Below are 20,823 nucleotides of genomic sequence, written 5' to 3'. Positions count from 1 at the left end.
TAGCCCCATGTAGAGCGCATTACAGAAATCTAAATGAGAGGTTACCAGTGCATGTACTACTGTTTCAAGGTCCCCCTGAGACAGGTAGGGACGCAGTTGGCGTATCAGTCAGAGTTGGCACCATGCATTCCTGCCTATCGCTTCCACCTGAGATGTCAACTGTAGAGACGAGTCCAGGAGTACTCCCAAACTGCGAACTTCATTCTTCAGGGGAAGTGTGACCCTGTCAAGGATGGGTTGGGAAATCTTCCTCGGACCAGGGGCTCCTATCACGAGCACCTCTGTTTTCTCTGGATTCAGCTTGAGTTTGTTTTCCCTCATCCAGCCCATTACTGACTCAAGGCAGGCATTCAGAGGAGAGATGCCATCCTTAGTTGCTGCAACAGTTGGAGACATAGAGAAGTGGATTTGGGTGTCATCGGCATATTGATAACACCGGGCCCCATGTCTTCGGATGATCTCTCCCAGCGGCTTCGTGTAATTGTTAAAAAGCATTTGCCTACAGAGTACGGACATGTAACATCAGGCTGAAATGATACCATATTATTTATTAGTCAGGGCATTTGTTAATATGACTTCATAAAAATATAGCATATTGTGTTGGCTTATAATTATTTCTAAAATGAAACACAAGGAATCATAGATAATGATAGAGCTGGAAGGGATCACAAGGGTCATTCATTCCAACCTCCTGTCATGCACAATTAAACACAATCAAAGCATTCCTGACAGATGACCAGCCATCTTCTGTTTAAAAACCTCCAAAGAAGGAGAATCTATCTCTCTCTGGGGAAGTGTGTTCCACACTGTCAGAAAGTTCTTCTTAGGCTGCATCAGTACTGCAGAAATAATCCAATCTGACACCACTTTAACTGTCATGGCTCAGTGCTATGAAATTCTGGGAACTATAGTTTTGTGAGACACACATAGCCTCTGTCAGAGAGATCTGGTACCACAACAAACTACAGTTCCTAGAATTCCATAGCATTGAGCCATGACAGTTAAAATGGTGTCAAACTGGATTATTTCTGCAGTGTGGATGCAACCCTAATGTTTAGGTGAAATTTATTACAGCTTGAATTTTCTTTCTCATTAGATTATAAATATGATTCCCCAAATAGAATCAAAATTGATTCACACAAAATATGTGAAGCATTAACATGAGTTTTGATGTCTGTGCAGTAACTCATGCCTATTTGCAATGTTCATTTGAGAACTAGCTGGAACTGGATCTTTACACTTCGATTCTATATTCCTGTATTTGGTTACACAATTAATTATCATATTACTGATTTCAGTATGTGTCCAGCACAAGACTGTGCAAGTTTCCTTGGCAAGTGAGTCCTACTATGTTCAGTAGGGCTTATTTCTAGGAAACTGTGCACAAGATCATATTAGAACAAAAAGGCCAGTTCAGTGGTTATATAAAAATGTGCCTTACTACTGTTAAATGGGAGCCAGCATGGTGGTGATTTGAGCATTGGACTACGACTCTGGCAATCAAGGTTCAATTCCCTGTTCGGTCACAGAAACCTACTGGGTGACCTTGGGAGATTAACATTTTCTCAGCCCCAGAAAACCCTCTGATAGGTTCTCCTTAAGGTTACCATACATTGGGAATGACTTGAAGGCACACAACAACAAATTGTTAGATCATTCCCAACAGTATATGGTAATTTCTAATGTGTTTTACTACTCCATCTTTCATTTGGTAAGAGGTTCTGTATTTTCACCTGGGGATAATATCCTCTTACAAAATGCTGGATCAACAAACAGTGTCTGTGTGTCAGACCAAACAGTGTGTGGGTGGTTTCCCCCAAATAGAGGCAGCACCAATACATGCTGGGAAGGTAAGCAAATGATGGCCACCTTAGTGTCTACTGTCTACTTCATGGGAAATAAACTTGGCCATGGCAAATGGATACTGTGGGCCAGCAAAAAGGCAATTAAACAAGTCCTAGCAAATAAAAGCCAAAATCCCATCAGAAGACAACATTAATAAACTGGGGCTATTATACATTGGACCCATCATGAGAAGGCCTAACTCACTGTAAAAAACTGGTAATTCTTGATAAAGTGGAAGATGTCAGGAAAAAAGGAAGAGTGCATTATAGGTGGACTGATTCAATCAGGGAAGCCACAGACCTGAGTTTATATGTCCTGAGCAGATCCATTGATGACGGAGGCTCTTAGAGGTCTGATTCATTGCGTCATTGTAAGCTGAAGCCAATTTAAAGGCAAATACTGACAACAACAAAATAGTAGAAGAGTGCAAGAGGAGTGCATGTCTATCTGGCCTCACCTATGTTTGATTCTCAGGAGAAACCCCAAATAATGTTGTTTGCTATGGGCTTTTTTTTAAAGCTGCCCAAGACAAACACATATATACACATATCATAATGAATGGTGCCTTATGTGTTTAAGGCAAAATTCCTCCTTTAAAATACAAAACTGCTTCAGCCTCTGTTAGTATGTGTTTCTTTCCTCATTAATAACTTTGCTATCTTGACCACACTCTCATGTTGCTTGGACATATGTGTTGCTTAAACATATACTTGTGTCATTTCTCTGCTTCATCCATCGTTTCTTCATGATTTTTAAAAAGATTTAATTTAATCTCTGTAGAAGAAAAAGCTTTCTAATGATTATTCTATCTTTGTATGAATCTTCTGCCCCTTATTGTGCAGCTTCATCTCATAAACTAGCATGCCTTGTAACCTCAGCAACTTCTGATGGTGATGCCAACTAGGTAGATTTGAGAATGGTCCATTAAATTAATCTCCCCTGAAGAAACTGGAAATTGAGTGCTAGATCAGTTTTAAGAAGGGAGAATGACAGCTGCTCACAAAAGTTCCCTTGAGTATTAACAGGGCAGTTCATCCTGGATCCTAGAGTCATCTGATTTTAAGTCTCTTCAGCAAGAAAGGAGAACCTACAAAACCACCATTTAGACCATGGAATGAAGTACTTATTAAACATACCTGAACTTTAGGACTAGCAAATCCCATAGAAAATATGCACAGATAAGAGAAAGGGAAATGCCAGTCCTCCAACTACTGATGAATTTCTACTCCTGGCTCAGTTCACCATGGGCCATGCTGCCTAGGGGTGATGGGAACTAGAGTTCAACAACACCAACAGGGGCACAGATTCCCCGGTCCTGACTTAGATTTGAATAAGTCTAGGAAAGATCCAATCACTTGATGAGGCAAATCAGTGTACAGAAATGCCAGATCATGTCAATGTCACATAAAGGTCTTTGGACTCTGAGAGATGATGTAACAGGGAAAGGATGAAAACATGCAAGGATATAGCTGGTGGGGGGAGGAATGAGGGCATTGCCCCCCTCAAAAAATAATTCAACATGAAATTTTCTTTCAGCTTCAACATTTCTAGAAAACCCCATGATGGGTTTGCCTTAAGGTCGCCATAAATCAGAAGTGATTTGAAGACACACAACAACAACAGCAACAACAACAGCACATCTTTGAACAGTAGAGATTAATAATAGTTTTATCCTCTACTAATTTATCCAGTCTTTAAAAAGAGCTACTGATTCCCACAATAACTGGTACCAAATAATTCAAATTAAGTTTTCTGTAAAGTAATTCTTTCCTTTGCCCTTTAATCCACTGTCAGTCAATTTCACTGCCTGACTCAAACTGTATAGTTATTTTTATACCAGCCTTCAGTCATATACTTCAGTGATTTCTAGTATTACAGAGTGTGAAAGCAAGAGAATATATTTCTGCTCAGAAATCATAATTAGAAAAACATTTGTTATATCCCACTGGGCCTTGCAATCCTAATTTAAAAATTGGCATTTTGTAGGGGATTAGGCTTATGTACATGTATCTTCTGACATGAGAAATTTCCTGCTTTCTGAAGGTCCTTTTAGTGGAACTGCTCTCCTATCAGCAGAACTCCATTTTGCCAGCTGCTCAGAGATCCAGCTAAGATCTACCAGCAGAAGAACCAACAGAAAATTAGGCCAGTGCAAGAATAACTTCTAATTTTAAACCTCTATAGTGGGAGGAATTTGGACTCAGCACAGATTCCAGGTCTATTAGCCCTTTATCATCTTGGTTAGTTAAGATTGGGCTCTTAGTCATCTTCATTGCTGTTCTAAATATACATATAATGTACTGATCCTTTCTTTCTTAATAGGGCCAACTGATTTAGGTGTATATCTCTGATTATTTTGGACCTGTAGAATATGCACAAAAAAGCCCATGTTGGCTGGTCCAATGGTTGCAGTCACAAAGAAGTTTTAAAATAGGGTCTGAATGGGATACTGCACTGGTAGTAATTTATGCAAACAGGGGTAGATCCCTGGTTTTTTAAACCTTCCATGTGAATTGCTGCCAGGAAGTTGCATGTTCCCATCAGATGCTACCTACTTCCTCTGTGTTATAGGATTGCTCCATAGGGATTTCCTCACATATGTAGTGATGGCTGATACTAAAGAGATGGCTACACATAAGATTAAAGAGGCTCTTTGCTTCTTTTTGGTTTCCAAAACTCAATGAACCCTTGTATTCCAAGTGTGCCAGTGGGAGCCATAGTTTTTCCAGGTTCACTTTTCACACTGAACTTTAATTTTACACATTTGCTCTAAATAACAAGTAGTGTGCCATTAAAAATCAACAATTTTGAAACAGCTTGCACTTTTCCCTTGCTGTAGTGGTTTCTATTTTCTGATTATAACACCTTCTCCACAGGAGAGGATATAAACTTGTAGAGATTGACAAGTATAATATTTTATATCAGGACACACTGACTTTTTAAAAAATGATGGGCAACAAAACAAAGGAAACCAGAACCTATAAAAGACCAGTGATGGATTTCTTCTCATGGGAGGGCGGGAGTGGTATTTATAACCTCTGCAGTAGGAGGATAGATATAAAGTAGGTTTTTTGTGTGTGTTGTTGCTTTAGTTTTTATATCAGGAAGCTCCAGTTCAAATAGGTAAAGTCTCTAGATCAGTTGTTAGAGCGTTTCCTAAGCTATCATCAAAATATTCTGAAGATTTCTTGGTAAACAAGGATATGGAAGTTATTCTGGCAGGCTGATATCACTGGTGGATTAATTTAGGACTTGTGCGTTTATATTCTTTAGAAATAATAAAGGCTGAGTTTTGTGAGGTGAGTTTATTTTTGTCCTTTTGTTGTTCATGAAATATGTAATATAAATGATATATAAAGATGTAAATACATGAGAGAGACTACATTGAGTTTCATGCTAATCACTGGTTTAATTTTAAAAATATGTTGTTGTTTGGTTGTGTAGAATGGCTCCTGTCTTTAAGTGCTTAAAATGTGTTTGTGAAATAAACATCACAGGAGGTTTTTAAATGTGAAATGTAGAATCAAACACGCAGCTCTGAAAATGTGTGGTCAATAAATTCAGTTTCAACTAGACGGATATGAAACTTCTTGAAATTATAGGGCATGGTGAAGAATAATCATCATGGTACATTAGAGCGTCTATCTTTCTGTTTCTCAAATCATTCTTGAACAATATGCTGAATGAAAGCACGTTTAATAAACTAATTCAAACAGATATAATATAATAAGCATTTTAAAAGAAATTGTGTGGCCTTTCAGCACTTTCAGTATGTTTCTATAAGTGTAGTACAATAATTTTGCTTCATTTAAAGTCAAACTGCCATTCCTTTAAATTTTGAATCCCCATGTTATGTCTTTCCATTTTTTGTTAACATTTTTTTTTAATATTTAAGATTGTACATGCAAACAGATGCCCCTAGTTTCCCTCAGTCATTTCTACCCATACTGGTTTACTTTCCCTTTTCCTCCCTCCCACATGCGTTGTATTAAAATAAAATAATGAAGGTTATCGCATCAGTGCCTGAAACGTTTCTATTCTGTTCCCAAAACGTTTCAAGAGGTAACGTTATGGGAACAGATATCATCGCATTCAAAAATGTAAAACGTTCCGAGAACGTTACAGGAATACAATTTACCGCATTTGTCCTTATAGGAAGCGTGATAAGTATGAGAACGTTTCAATATTTGCACATGCGTATTTGTAACAGTGAATTCTTGTTCATGAGTACCACATACACAGAACAAAAGGCTTTTACAGGGAGATATTTGTGCAAACACAACCTAATCTTTTTATATACAAGATACATATAGACACACACACACACACACACACACACACACACACATATGTATATACACATATAGTCCGCAATCTATATATACAAAAATTTATATACTGTATATATATATGTATATATATGTATATATTGTGTGTAATATATTTATATTATATATAATATATATTTTGTATATATTACATATTTAAAATATGTATATTGTATATATATTGTATGTATACTTTTACACACACACACACACACACACACACACACACACACACACACATATATATATATATAAAATGTTATACATATACATAAACATAGGGTTGCCATCCCTGGGGACCTCCAAAATGGGAAAAATGTAGGACAATGTTTTAAAATGTAGGACTTTTTTTTAAAATTTCCTGGCCAGGAAATTTTAAAAAGAAGGTCCTACATTTTTAAACCTTGTCCAGGGCCAGGCTAGAGCTGGGGAGATAGCCTCTCTCAAGTCCCAGCCAGGCTTTGGAGGACTCTGCAATCGAGGAGCCCCATCCAGGGCCAGGCTAGAGCTTGGGAAACAGAATGCAGGGAGGGAAGTCCTTTCAGCCAATCACAACAAGGCAGAACATGGGAACGGAAGTAAGAACGGATTACATTACCGCTCTGACATTTCTTGGACCGTTTTAAAAACGTTTCCACAAGCTTGGATCACTTTTTCATCCGTTCCCTCCGAGGAACACATATGGAACACTTTGAGGGGTATGTAGAACCCGATGGGAACCCGATGGGGACATAAACGTGCGGTAAAGTTGATAGTGTTCTGTTCCAATCGGGTTCCAAAAACGTTCTCGGAACACGATGCGATAAACTCCAATATATAAAAATAAATAAAAATAAAACCAGTCCTTTATATTGGTGAACTTAGAATTCTCCACTTTGAATCCCTTTCAAGTTAATTAGTAATTTCAATTAGAAGTACTGTATAACTCCTCAATTAATTGTGATTTACAAGTTACATTGGTTTCACCAGGTCAGGTCACATCACAACTATCTTGGGACCTGTCTTTATTACATGTAAGCACTCCAAGATGACTGTTTCCTTTCAAATAAATTTTGGTTGATATCTGCAGTAGTCATAATTTAGTTAAATTCAGTCCAATAACATGTAAAAAAGCTGAGGCTTTCCTGCAAAATTCCATTCTAATAGAAAGTAAAAGGGCTGTTATATTTAAGGCCAGTGATTCACAGACCTTAGATCCCCAGATGATTTTAGACTACAACTACCAGAAACCCCAGCCAACATAGCCAAGAGCCAGGGATTCTGGGAGCTGCAGTCCAATCTATGGGAACCAAAGATTGAGATCCACTGATAGAAATACCTATTTTGTGGTTTAAATGTTGTATTTTATATAATGTCAACCCATGTGTAGGTAACCTGAGAGATGCTTTCTTATTTCAGGTGTCTAATTAAGGACTTTGAAAAACGTCCCTCTGTCACTCATCTTTTAGAACATCCCTTCATAAGACAAGCCCATGGTAAAGACATGGCACTCCAGAAACAACTGGCAGATCTCATTCAAGCTCAACAACAATTAGGCTCAGTAGCCAAGACAAGGTACTGTAAAAATTCCTATTACCTTCTCCAGATTACTGAGGGTCAAATGGAGTTTGAAGAGACATAGGTTTTCCCTATGATTTCCCCCTTCACAGTGGGATTTCCTCAGAGATCAAAGATCAGCAATAGAACCTACAAATGAATTTGTGCTCACCTTCCGAAGTCCTATTACAAAACAAAGTAAGCTAAATGTAAGCTATATGGGTGAGAAAATTCACAGGCAAACAATCTTTTACTATCTGAGTGAGCACGTTTGCAAAAAATGTTGTAAGTATACCATCCAATTTGACTTTAAGATTCAGAAGTATACAGATGCCATATGCAGTAATAGAGGTCTCCCCCTGCCACAAGCATGAATGATCTGTGTACAAAGTTGATGTGTATGGAGAGCTACACTTTGAGGTATAATTCTACCTCATGATTCTCATCCTTGTTACACTGAAGTTAAAGCAATACTGGGGAATTATTTAGCCCTGAAGGTTGTTGAACTGCAGCCCCCACTGAAGAGGGTTGATGGGAACTGTTGTTCAATAGCAACTAGAAAAACACACATCTCAGCTCCTGGGCTAGAGATATCTTGATGGACTCGGGGATACATCTTACCATCTGGAGTTATCTGTTATAATGCATGTGTGGCTGCCCATAGCTAGACCTGACTGCTCTAGTTATTACAGATCCTTATTCACACTCCTTATTACATCCCATATAAAGGGAGAGCTCTTCAAGACAGGGAGAAATAACATTCTCACTCATTCCTTGTAAATGCACTCAGCCATAACAGAAGCTTTGCATTTTAGTAGTTTCTTGGATTTATTGCTAATACCAGCAACTGCACACACTTGTTCATTAATCAGCAAGTGAACTTTTAACAGGGAAGATTTTCCTATTTTATCATATTTTTGCAGAAAAATCAAATGTGAGCAATAGAATATATCCCCAAAATGTGGGTAATGTGTCATCAATTACTGTTGTTGTGTGTCTTTGAGTCACTTCTGACTTGTGGCAACCCTAAGGTCAACCTATCACAGTGTTTTCTTAGCAGTTTCTTGAGAGAGGTTTTCCATTTCCATCTGTTGAGGCTGAGAGAGTGTGACTTGCCCAAGGTCACTCAGTAGGTTTCATGGCCATGCTGGGATTCTAACCCTGGCATCTAGAGTAATAGTTCAATGCTCAAACCACAATGCCGTGCTGTCCATCAATAGTGGTGGCATATTAAGGGGACAAAACAGTAAAGGTATTACAGTTTCGTTAACCACTGCTTGCAAAGCTGAATTTGATTGCTTTTCTATGACTTAATATTGCCAATCTTCCTTTGTATAAGATTTGGTACTTAAATATTTGCCAGCAGAGTGTTCTTTCACATATAATCTGGAAGCCAGCTGCGCCAGACATCTCTTGATTTCATGGCTGTCCAGAGGGTGGCAGAATTTCACTGTTTTCAAAGTGAATTTAAATGCAAATGAACACACTTCCTCTGCTCAACAATCATTCTGTAATATGAATTTTGCCTAGCACCAGATAAGCTGTAAACCATTATTGTAAATAAATACCTGCTAATGCTGATGAAGAAAATTAAATGTCATGATTCAAAAGTCATAAAAATGTATGTGCTTACCCAGACACAGTTAATGGTTATTTGAAAATCAAAAGCCTCTCAGTAAAACTTTAAAAAGAAAGTAATAAATGCATGTTCAAGGTGAGGTTGACTTTCTTGATGTCACTACAAGGAGAATTATTCTGCACACCTTTTTAAAGTAAGAGTTCAAGTAGTTATATATACTTCACAAGGCCAGTATTTTAGCCTGCCATGTATATATTCTCTCCCTCTTGACAGCTGCAATTTATAGATAGTTAAAAAAAAAATAGCCATGTATATGAGAATCTGGGAGAAACATCAAATGGCCACACTGCTGTTCAAGTGTGAAAAACCTGGTTGTGTGAACCCACCCTCAGACCCAGAAAATGATAGATTCTGAATATACTATCAATACTTTTTTCATGAATGTGAAGTTGAAGGCTTTCATGGCTGGCATCCATGTTTTTTTGTGGATTTTTTGGGCTATGTGGCCATGTTCTAGAAAAAAAAATTCCTGACTTTTGCCAGCATCTGTGGTTGGCACCTTCAGAGAATGCTTTGCCTGGAAAAAGTTGGGTGTAAATATACTGTGTGAGCCTGGGAATGCAGGAGGTTTTTTTTTTCATGAACTTCATCTTCAGTATATGGATCTCAAAAGCCTCATTTGCTCATTGTAAGAAAAGCTCTCTAAACCTTATAAGAGTGCAAAGTTATACTGCAAAGTTATAGTGCTATTGCACAAAATTGTTCATTAATCAGCACCTGAATTTTTAACAGGGAAGATGCAACACCCTATGAAATACTAGTACTTGAAGTTTAAGGAGGGGCATTTAAAATTCTGAGCCAGAGAGCTCCTATGTTGCCTCTGACCAAATTACAAGGCCCATGATACCATAGATTACAGACATATCAGCTAAAGCGGAATCATAGCAGTATAATTGTATAATATGAATGAGCCCCTGTTCTGTACATACAGCCAAGTTAGGGTGAAGCCTGAAGTAGCAGAGTAGCCTGAATCATTTAAGGCTGCAAAATACCATTTTAGTTGAATCTTTTTAACAACATTCACATAACTTAATATTCTGTGAATAAGACATCCAAGGGGGGGAAAATAACTTAGTTCAGTCTTCTGGGGTTTGCAGAAGGGTTTTCCCATTTGGGACCATGCAAAAAATTGTGTTTTCCCGCATCCTTAGTCTGAAATGGTACTGATTACCGTACTACCTCAAAACCTTATGTTTTATGCCCATCTCAACTTTGCAGCATGTGTAGACCCTGATAATATTTTTAAAAATAATGTTCACAAGTGCTACCAGATGGCGCATTTTACTCCTCTAGAGTTACATATTTTGCAGAATTCATACCGAACCAGGCCTACAAGTAGGCATTTTACAACATTGTCACATAAAGGTTTTACACAATGTTTTCTGGTCTCAGCCATCTGTGCTGTACAGTTGGTTACATTTTTTGCAAACCATAGGAGAGAATGACAGCTAATCAAAACAACTTTTCTACTTCATATTAAGATATGTTTTATGACTCTGGGTGCTTGGATATTGTGGAATAGCCTGAATTCTGCACCCATAAACACTCCTTAAATCCTGCTATGGAAAGGAATCTCACTGGGTTCAGAAATTGCACCAAATTAATGCACTTGATGGAACTTTTTTAAAAACCTGCCTCAATGTGTATAAAAGTATCTCACCAATTTTTCATTTTAGTCTGACCACTTGCAAGGTTTATAATCTGGGGAAGGGATAGAGAGAGTGATGTTGCCCCAGTTTGTGTGAAATAGCACTATAACTTTGTACTATGAAAAGGCCCTCTTATAAGATTTATAAAGCTTTTCTTATAATGAGCAAATGGGGCTTCTGGGATCCCATTATAAGTGTTCATGAAATAATAAGTGTGGATAGTATATTCAGAGACTATGGCGGGTTACAGACCGCCCATTTGGGGCGGGCTGTACCCGCCCCTTTCCCCGGTGTATCGGGGCCTCAGCTGCCAGAACGGCAGCTGCTGAGGCCCCGATCCGCCGCTTTTCAGGCTGTGGGGAAGCAGCAAAAGGCCCCTTCCTCGCAGCCTGCAAAGGGGTGTCCTTGGGGCTTCAAGCCCCAAGGACACCCCACGGCGGCAGGGAGGAGGAGAAAGGGGCCGCTTGGCCCCTTTCTCCCTTGCTTCGCTGGGCGCAGCTGTCTGAAGGCTGCACCCAGCGACGCAAAGCGGAGCCCCAACCTGGTCCATGCTAAGGGCGCACTAGGCGCCCTGGCGCGGAGCGAGGACGTCACGTCCGCGCCGCCCCGTATAGAGGCGGTGTGGCCGTGACATCCTCATGGCGGCGGCTGTCTGGAACGGCCACCATCATTTTTTACGCGCAGAGCGTGTATTAGGGTTAGGGAGGTGCGGAAGCACCGCACCTCACTAACCCTAGTACGCGCTCTGCGCGTACTTTAATGGCGGTGTGTAACCCGCCTATTATTTTCTGGGTCTGAAGGTGGGTTCATGCAGCCAGGTTTTTCACATAGTGGACCAAAATCCATGGGTGAACCATTTTTTTCCAGACACGTGTAAGTGAAAATGCAGTTACCAATCCCATGGATACTGGAGTCCTCCTGTATTTGCTATTCATATGATAGAAGCTAAAAACACTGTTTTTCACTTATTTACTCATTTTATGTATTCAAACATTTCCATTGCACCCTTTATCACAGGATTTCTGGGAGGTGTACAATCCAAAAACTTTAAATCATTTCCAAAATTAAAAGCATAACTGATTTGTACAGTATAAAACACATTAAATACAACAATAATTGTGTCCACTTTAAAATCAACAGCTAAAACTACTTTGAAAACAGGTTTAAGAACCATGTAAATGTACACTTGAAATAAATTGTTCTTCAAAAGCTTTAATGAAAAAAACATGTTTGGCTTGGCACCAGAAATAAATCAACGTTGGTACCAGACAGGCCTCCAAGGGGAATGCATTCAAACATTGGGGCAGCACAGCCTAAGAAGGTCTCTTAATCCACTCTTCGTATACTCAGTAAATTCACTGAACATATATAAACCAGACAAATCAGCTGAATGCGTATAAAACAAGTTAAATAGATATAAACCAATGTTTAACAAAAACATGACTTTGACAGGTGAGTGTCCATTAGAGCACAAAAATGATGTTGCAAGCAAAAAAAAAGTTAGATGTAAAAAGCAATATGCTGTGTTAAATTATTTGTTCTCATTAGGGGGAAAATAATTCAACTGTTTTTCTCCCCACTGACTGACATTTTTGAAAATGATGCAGTATTTAAATTTGGGAGGGAGAAGCAACAAGTGGTATTTATTAATAATCTTCATAATTGCTTTTTTATTATTTTGGAATGACATTGGCTTTGCCTGGGCATGTTTCTGTTTTTAAAGTTTTTTAAAATGAAAAACATCAAGTTAGTAATGTGTAATGTGCAGTGTTAGCACAAATCATTGGGATAAGACATTGATTAAAGTAATGCATTAACTCAATGGGTGATGCTAGCATTAACATGAATGATTTTAAGCTCTGTTAACCAGTGTGTGAAGTCACCTCCAGTATCAGTATCATCGTCAGTGTGTTCCCCCGTATATCAGTTACTGGGGAACATGAGACAACAGGTGTGCTTCTCACAGGCAACAGCATGGGCACTGTACAAATGGAATATTGAACTCAGAAGTCTTTTATCTGATCCAATATGGCTGTTCTTATGAAGTTCTCTTGTTACTGAAGGGAAAAAAAACCCCTAATAATACGAAGGTCCACTCTCTCCCAATCTCATTCATTCTGAGGAGATTACACTGGATAAGACTGAGAAACAGTGATATACAGTGCAGTGGAGCAAGATGAAGTGCAAAGACTTTTTGATTAGGAGGATATGTAACATTGTTCTCTTCATGCTTCTTTATGTGCTCTGATGTTACCCACAATCCCAACAATAGCTGGAAAGAAAATGAATTTTCCCAGCAGCAATAAATTGTTGTGAGTTATTCCTGCTGTTATGCAAAAGTATTTTTTATTTTACTTGGTTTGAATGTGGAGTGGAGATGCATTACCTTTACAAAAGACCTGCTCCAGGTGGCAGTAGATACTGATGAACAGGTTTGTTTTTTTTAAAATTGTAGATTGACATAACTCACTCTGTTGTTGAGCACTTCTTGGAAGTATGACTATGAGAAAAATTGTTATGAGTGCCAGCAGTTCAAAATTTACTAGTACATCACTGGTGACATCCCCAAGATGACTTGTCCATGCTAGAACCAGGACCCAAGACTTTAAAACAACAGATCACACCACCCACTGGTCCATGCAGTGTGCTGTGTGTCTCATTAGACAGCCCTTTCAGAACAGCAGCCTGTCATTAGCAGGGAGGTCTTACAACTAGAGCCAGTTATTCTGCCAGTTCCAATTCCAGCTTGAAAGCAATTAGCTTTAAGAAACTAGCTTGTGCCCAGCTTGTAATTTCCTCTGTACACTATGCTAGCACTTGCAGATAACACCAGGCAAAGCCAAGAATAGCTCTTGGATCATAAAATGATGGGCATGCAGAATTAAATGTGGTTTTAAAAAGGCTGTTTCTTCCAGACATTGTCTGGGTGAATACCAGGGGGAAATACTGCAAACCTGAAAACCTACTGTGGGCAAGAACAGCTCCCATTTTGCAGTGATTACATTGTAAATGCTAATGATTACACAGATTCTTATTATAGTCGTGCCATGTGTGATGTTGCAATTAAGGTGCTGTCATTGTGATGCCTACAAAAGGTACTCAGAGCAGAACTCTCAGGCATGATTATCATCCTGGACTGGACATTTAACATTTGAACTGTACCAGGCTTATGTAATTGAGGTCACCAGGTCTGTTTTTGGCTATTCCCACTTTCTTGACATTTTCCCTTACAAATACAACACATCCACCTCTTCTCTACCCCCCGCCCCCAACAGTAATGGAATACAGACTATATATAATGTTATTTCTATACATCTTAAAAATAGGGAGTATTGCTTTTAAAAAGCTTCCTGGGGAACAGGAGAAGTGGGGTATGGGATGGAGAACATAATGTGTACCACAAATAGCTTCAAGGCAATAATTCAGTGTTCTGATAAAATGGGGATGAGAGTGTGTTTCCCATTGTTGGAAAAATGGATTATTCTGGTCTAGTTCTTTTTATCCCAGCAGTCTTGCTATTTAGTGTTCTAAACAGGGATTCAAGCTGTGCTGGAAAGGGTTACACTCCCTCAAATATGCAGGTTAACAGATTAAGTGCTCTCCTGGATTCAGCTCACTTTTCTGCAGTGGCCAGAAATGTGTCTGTATAGTTGAAATGTACCAGTTGTACCAGTTGCCATTCTTCCTGGCTGTGGTGACACATGCTTTAGTGACATTCTGTTTGGATTACTGTAACATGTGGACTTGTCTTTTACAAGTGCTCAGAAATTTCACTTGGGCCAAAGAGCTGCAGCCAAGCTGTTGATTGGGGACAGTTAACAGGGAAGATGTGACTTTTTTTTTTGTTGTTGTTTCAGGAGCATTACAAGGTTACCAGTCTGTTTCTGGGCACCGTGCTGGTTATGACCTATAAAGATTTTTACACCATTTGGGTATCTGAAAGGCCGTATGGTCTGATATGAGAATGCCTGGGAATCTACACTCTCTGGAGGAGGCAGTTATCTTGGTCACACTACCTTCATAGGATGATGGGAGAGGGCCTTCTTTGTTGTAGCTCCCAGGCTTTGGGACTCCCTACCTAGGGAGGCTAGAAAAGCCCCATCTTTGCTGTCCTTTCATCAACAAGTGATTTTCCCCCCTATTCTGACAAGCTTTTAGGAGATGAATGCAAGAACTTTTAACAGTGTTTAGTTACATCTTTGCAAGTGCTTTTAACTGTATTTGATTTTTGCAAACCAGTATTCAATTCCAGCTTTGGGGAAATGGCAGGACATAAATGAAATAATAATAGCAGTAAAAATAACAGACTGAAGTGGGAATTCAGGTGGACCAAATTAGGCGTGCATCGAAGGGGTTACACACCTAATTTGGTCCATGTATCCAAGGGGTGGATGCTGCCTAAATGCCCTAAAGGCCCCAGAATCCATCTGATCTTGAAAGCTAAGCAGGGTCAGCCCTGGTTAGTAGTTGGATGGGAGACCACCCATGAATACCAGTTGCTGTAGGCTATATTTCAGGGGAAGGAACTGGCAAAACCATCTCTGAATAGTCCTTGCCTAAGCAAACTCTATGAAATTTACTATGGAAAAGGATCTTGCAGCACCTTTGAGACTAACTGAAACATATATGTTGATAGCATGAACTTTCATATAGACTTGAGACTACTTCCTCAGGTGTTGCCACAAGTTGACAGATGATTTGATGACATATACACACACAGTCAAGGTCTTCCTCACTTCTCTTTAAAACTAATAAGCACAATGACTGCAGGAGCCCAAAGGCTTGTAATGCACCTTACAGATCTCTAAACTCCATAGGTAATATATATACTTGAAGAAGTTGTCAGCATGCACTTTTGTAGACTCATATGCACCTGAAGAAGTAGACTGAAGTCTTCAAATGCTGATGCTGCCAACTTCTTTCTTTAGTTAGTCTCAAAGGTGCTATAAGGTCTTTCTACATACTGATTCTACAGACTAACACAGCTATATATTTAAGGATACACATTGGACTCCACTATCCTCCAAATGTATTTGAACCCCAACTGCCTTCAGATTTGAGAAAAGCTGCTTATTTAGAGTATAACTCCCATAATTACTCAACCAGCACAGCTATGAACACTTCTGGTTGGGTTTCTGGGTTGTAGTTTTAAAAATATTAACAATCTAACAATCCATGCAAATCACACTCTTGAGTCTTCATGGCTGGCTTTTGTTGCCTTTCTTTGTCAGATCTTTGCAGTAATGACAATAGATGCATTGGGCTACAGGTACCATCATACCCACCTACTGGGGGAACTTGATATAGACCTCTTTATTCACTGCCAACCCCAGCCAATATAGATTTATCACTGTGTTTTATTCAGTGATAAAGATTTGCTGGTTTCAAAACACCTACAGGACAAGGTTGAAAATGGAAGAGCAGTGGTGTTCTGGTTCCTCCCACTGGTGCCTTTCTGTGAAACAGAATTTGATTACAGAGAGATTTCTGCATTTTAGTGATATTTGACTATCAGGTTCTCTTAGCAGCATGTGCTTTTTAGGGTAACCTCACCAAGTTTAAAAACACATATACAACCCCGTCATTTTCCATTGCCTAAGGGGAAAACACAGTGGGAGTTTTATATTTATTTAGAAAAGTAGTTCATTTGCAAACTGTCAGCAGTTAGAAATGGCTTAGTATAAAAAGTCTGTGGGTATAAGGTGCCCCCAATTCCAAATAAAATGGTGATATAACCATCCATGCACCAAAATAAGATTACAAAAACATTCAGAGGGCACTCTTCCAGTGCAGAATTGTTTTCTTCTGAAGATTTCATCAATGCTTGAAAATCACCCAGAAAATGCAAGGTCCTGTTATTTCAAGTGGTTAAGGAGAGGTTAGCTGAAAGCACAGTTCTAACATTTTCTTTGCCCTGCTCATTTTTATTTTTATTTTTATTTTACTGCTAACAACTTGCTATGATTTCACCAAATTATTGCCAGCCTGATTCTAGTGTGAGGGCAGAGCAGAAATCCAATAAATAAACCAGACATTATTATTTGCATAATAAATTGTGCAGACAAAGACACACAATGCTTTTAATTTACATAGTGTAGCGAACATGGAAGATACTGTAAATTTTTGTTTTTAAATATAACCACCATAAAAACTGGTCGAGGAACTGGTTTGACACATTGTACAGATATATAGACGCTGCAGTGCTTGTACCTCACCTACCTGGGTTGCTATTCTTTATTCTTGCTTCTGCCTTCACATCTAGAGCAATTCCCCTGTGAGAAAAGATTGACGTTAGAATGTTTGAGACTTTATTTGAGGAAGCAGAAAAAGGCAATTAGAGATATGACAGAATTTATGAAATTATGCATGATGTGAGAAAAGTGGACAGAGAGAAGTCCCTAACTTGTAAATGTTCTTACTCGCCAGGGGCAGCCCAATTAATCTTTTGTCATCCCACTTTTCCAGGTTCTTTTAAAATGCCCCACTTACTCTCTCCTCCTTTCACTTTTCCCCTTTGTCTTCAGTTTACTTCAGTTTATGCAAACCAATTTCAAAGTGCAAAAGCAGTTTGTAGTCAGTAAACCTGGAAGGGGGGTGGTGAAGAGAGAAAGTGGATGAATTGTTTCCTTCTCTCTATGCTCAGGCAAAAGCAAACTGCTGTATCCTCTCTTAGCTTGTATGTTCTTCCTCATTTATAACTTCTGCCATCCTGACCACTCTCTGATGTTGCTTGGTCACATGTCTCCCAGGTTTCATCTGTTAAACATTGGTAGATATGTCTCCAGTCTAGGACTCAAGGCGTCTTACAAAAATGTAAACAGTACAACTAAAACATTTACATCATATAAAAGTTACAAATATAATTAAACTGTCAATAAAAGTAAAAGCAATTATAATAAGAACAATTAATATAAACAACACCATACGTTATAAAAGGCCCCTGAGCAGTCAACCCTCAAAAAACCTGGCAAAGAAAAGGGTGTTTAGGATAGCAAGGAGTCTAACCTCTATAGGAAGAGAGTTCCCAAAGGATCTCTCTGTGTTCCTTCCACATCTACCTGTGAAGGTGAAGGGACAGAGAGAAAGACCTCCTCAGAAGATCTCAAGACATGGACAGGCTTATATAAAGAGACAAGACACTCTAGAGAAGGCAGGCAGCAGCCCTGGGAGCCCAGAGTTGGGCAGCCACCCGGGAATGGGGATGGGGCGGGACTGGGAAAGTCCTGCCCACCACCATGTAATGTCAACCCTAGTTGTAGCGCTTCCATTGTCTTCCTGAGGAAAGATAGTTGTTAAAGCATGCCTTTTGCTGAACAGGAAAAATTCATTCAGCAAAAGGCGTGCTTTGATTACCATTACCCCTTGGACAGAGAACAGAAGTGCTACAAGGGCATGTAGAGCAGCACAAAGAAAGCTGCTACTCTCCCAATCAGTTTTGCCTTTCTTTTCTCCTGCAGTATAGTCTGGATCAGATCAGACCCAGGAGCTTATCGCACAGCTTTTAAAATTGACTTACCACTCCCGAATTGAATTCTAATTCGGGCTGCATCCGGATCCTAGGAAAACCAAAGTGGCTATAACTTGTTTGTTTTTTAATATACATTTGCATAACATTTGGAGGTATGGTAGGCCCTAAAAAATGGTTTAACTCAGCAAAATTTCAGTCAGATAGCTTCAGCTGCTTTTGTGCTAGTCAGTGATAAATTTGCTGTTTTCTTCCACTGAATGTGTTTTTAGTTAAAAGGAACAGGTGATGGAGAAGATCTGTATGGGACCCTGGAAACTTGGTACTAGTCAGAGTAGACAGTACTACATTGGAAGGATCAGTAGTCATCTGGGGTGGTATAAGGCAGTTTCCTATATTTCCTTTTATACCAATGCCCCAGTGGGAAGTTAACCTGGGAAAACTGAAGCAATCTCTGATGCCACCGAGTCCTTTTGACTCCTGAAATAGCCATTCCAGTGTTCAATCTGATTTGGCCACTGCCTCAGGTTGGCCCCAGTGCAGAAAAGCAGAAGACTCAAAAGCGTTTTTCCTCCACAAAGCTTTATCACCTACACATGGCTGCCTGAGGATAGAGGCCTGCTGGAGGGCCCTGTATCCCACCAGTGGGGGTAGCACTCTGCAGAAGAACATGACAGAGGGCCTTTTCTGCTGTGGCACCTTTAGAGGCTTGGTTAGCATCAACATTGAAGTAATTCTGGTGCCAAGTAAAAACATTATTTTTTTTTTTTACAAATGCCTTTGAGGCCTAATTAGCTTCATCCAAATCTGCATCTGTGTATATTTTTGCATTGTTTTTATTGTTTTAACTAGCTTTAAACTGTTTTGTTTGAATTTCTTGAATCATTTAGTATGTTTTTAATTTTTTAAAATTATTTTGCCGTTTTATATTGTTTAAAACCATTTAGACTGATGTTATTGTATATCACCCTGAGATCCTTGGATATAGGGCAGGATAAATAAATATCATCTGGTTTCAATTACACAGTGACACTGAATCAAACTATGTGAGAGTGACTTACTCACAGCTGAGAACCTTCAATTCACCTGCCCACTTATGGCAACCCCATGGATTTCATAGGGTTTCTTTAGACAAGGATTCCTCAGAGGTGGTTTTGCCAGCTCCCTCCTCTGAAACATAGCCTACAGCACCTGGGGTTTTTTTGGGGGGGGGGGGGGGGGGGGAGCAGTCTCCCATATAAGTATAACCAAAGCTTATCCTACTTAGTTTCCAAAATCTGGTGCCTTGAGGGTATTTCAGCCAGGAGGCTGAGAACCTTAAGTATGGTAAACTCCAGAACAAAGAAGAAGAAAGGCTATACAGTGCTCAAGTTTATTTACCGAGATTGTTAATGAATTCATATATTCTTTATTGTGCTCACCAGTAAGTAGTCCCATTATGTTAAATGGATTCTGTACTCCTTCTTATCAGGCTCTTCCTTGTTAATGTAGCTGTTCATAGCATTTGTAGGGGAGGAGGGATTTAAGGTGCAACAGACATCACTAAAACAAAACTCTTAGGGGCTTTTTCATTTTGTTGATTTAAAAACAAATCCACTAACACTTTTTATGTGAGCAATCATGATCTAAATAGAGGGATTTAAAAAATAATAATTGTTGCTATGCTAACAGGCACTTCAGGGGCCAAAAACAGACCTTGCATATGAATCAGGGTGACCAGACATCTTCCTGAACATGTCCTATATTTCAAACTTCTGTCCAAGAGAAATTCCAAAATGTCCTTCATTTTGAGCATCACTAAGAAGCATGAATTTACATTAGTGTTTTTAGCTTTTATTTTGCCAAGGTCTTACATTTTTCTTGAATGTTCTATATTTTATGGTGCCTCGTCCTCCTTTGTGGTTAGGACATCTGGTTACTCTGATATGGATACAATAGTAACCAAGATCTGTTAATATATCTACAGCGTTATATAAATACAGCAAATCTACAGTGCTATATAAATAATAATAATAATAATAATAATAATAATAATAATAATAATACCATAGGCCTGCCTGTAAAAGAATAACTCCAGTAAACATCTTTTTATTGTTCAAAGACAAATGCCAGTTTCTGACCAAGACAAATATTTGTGCCATATAGACTGCTCATTGTTTTTGAGATATAGCAAAGCAAAACCCTTTGTGAAATGCAGTTTGGACAAGGTCATGTCTGGAATTATTTGGAGGAATACATGATCATTTGGATAGATGATAATAGGGGCTGGGGATACTTAGATTCTCTAAGGAAAGACCAGCAGTAAACACTGTCATAATCCCTGTTTTCATCGGATAGCATCAGCTGATAGCAATAGAGCAA

General features: G+C 39.0%; 1 protein-coding gene across 1 annotated transcript in view; it reads left to right on the top strand.

The window, feature by feature from the left end:
- The window catches only part of MYO3B (myosin IIIB), a 392,885-nt gene that overhangs the window by 158,687 nt on the left and 213,375 nt on the right, over positions 1-20,823 (top strand). The window contains exon 10 of the mRNA XM_042446679.1: positions 7,572-7,727. Within this exon, the coding sequence (XP_042302613.1) occupies positions 7,572-7,727 (156 nt within the window). The remainder of the gene's footprint in view (positions 1-7,571; positions 7,728-20,823) is intronic.

Source organism: Sceloporus undulatus, chromosome 1 (genome assembly GCF_019175285.1).
Source record: "Sceloporus undulatus isolate JIND9_A2432 ecotype Alabama chromosome 1, SceUnd_v1.1, whole genome shotgun sequence".
NCBI classification, from domain to species: Eukaryota; Metazoa; Chordata; class Lepidosauria; order Squamata; family Phrynosomatidae; genus Sceloporus; species Sceloporus undulatus.
This window is presented reverse-complemented; position numbering and strand designations above follow the sequence as displayed.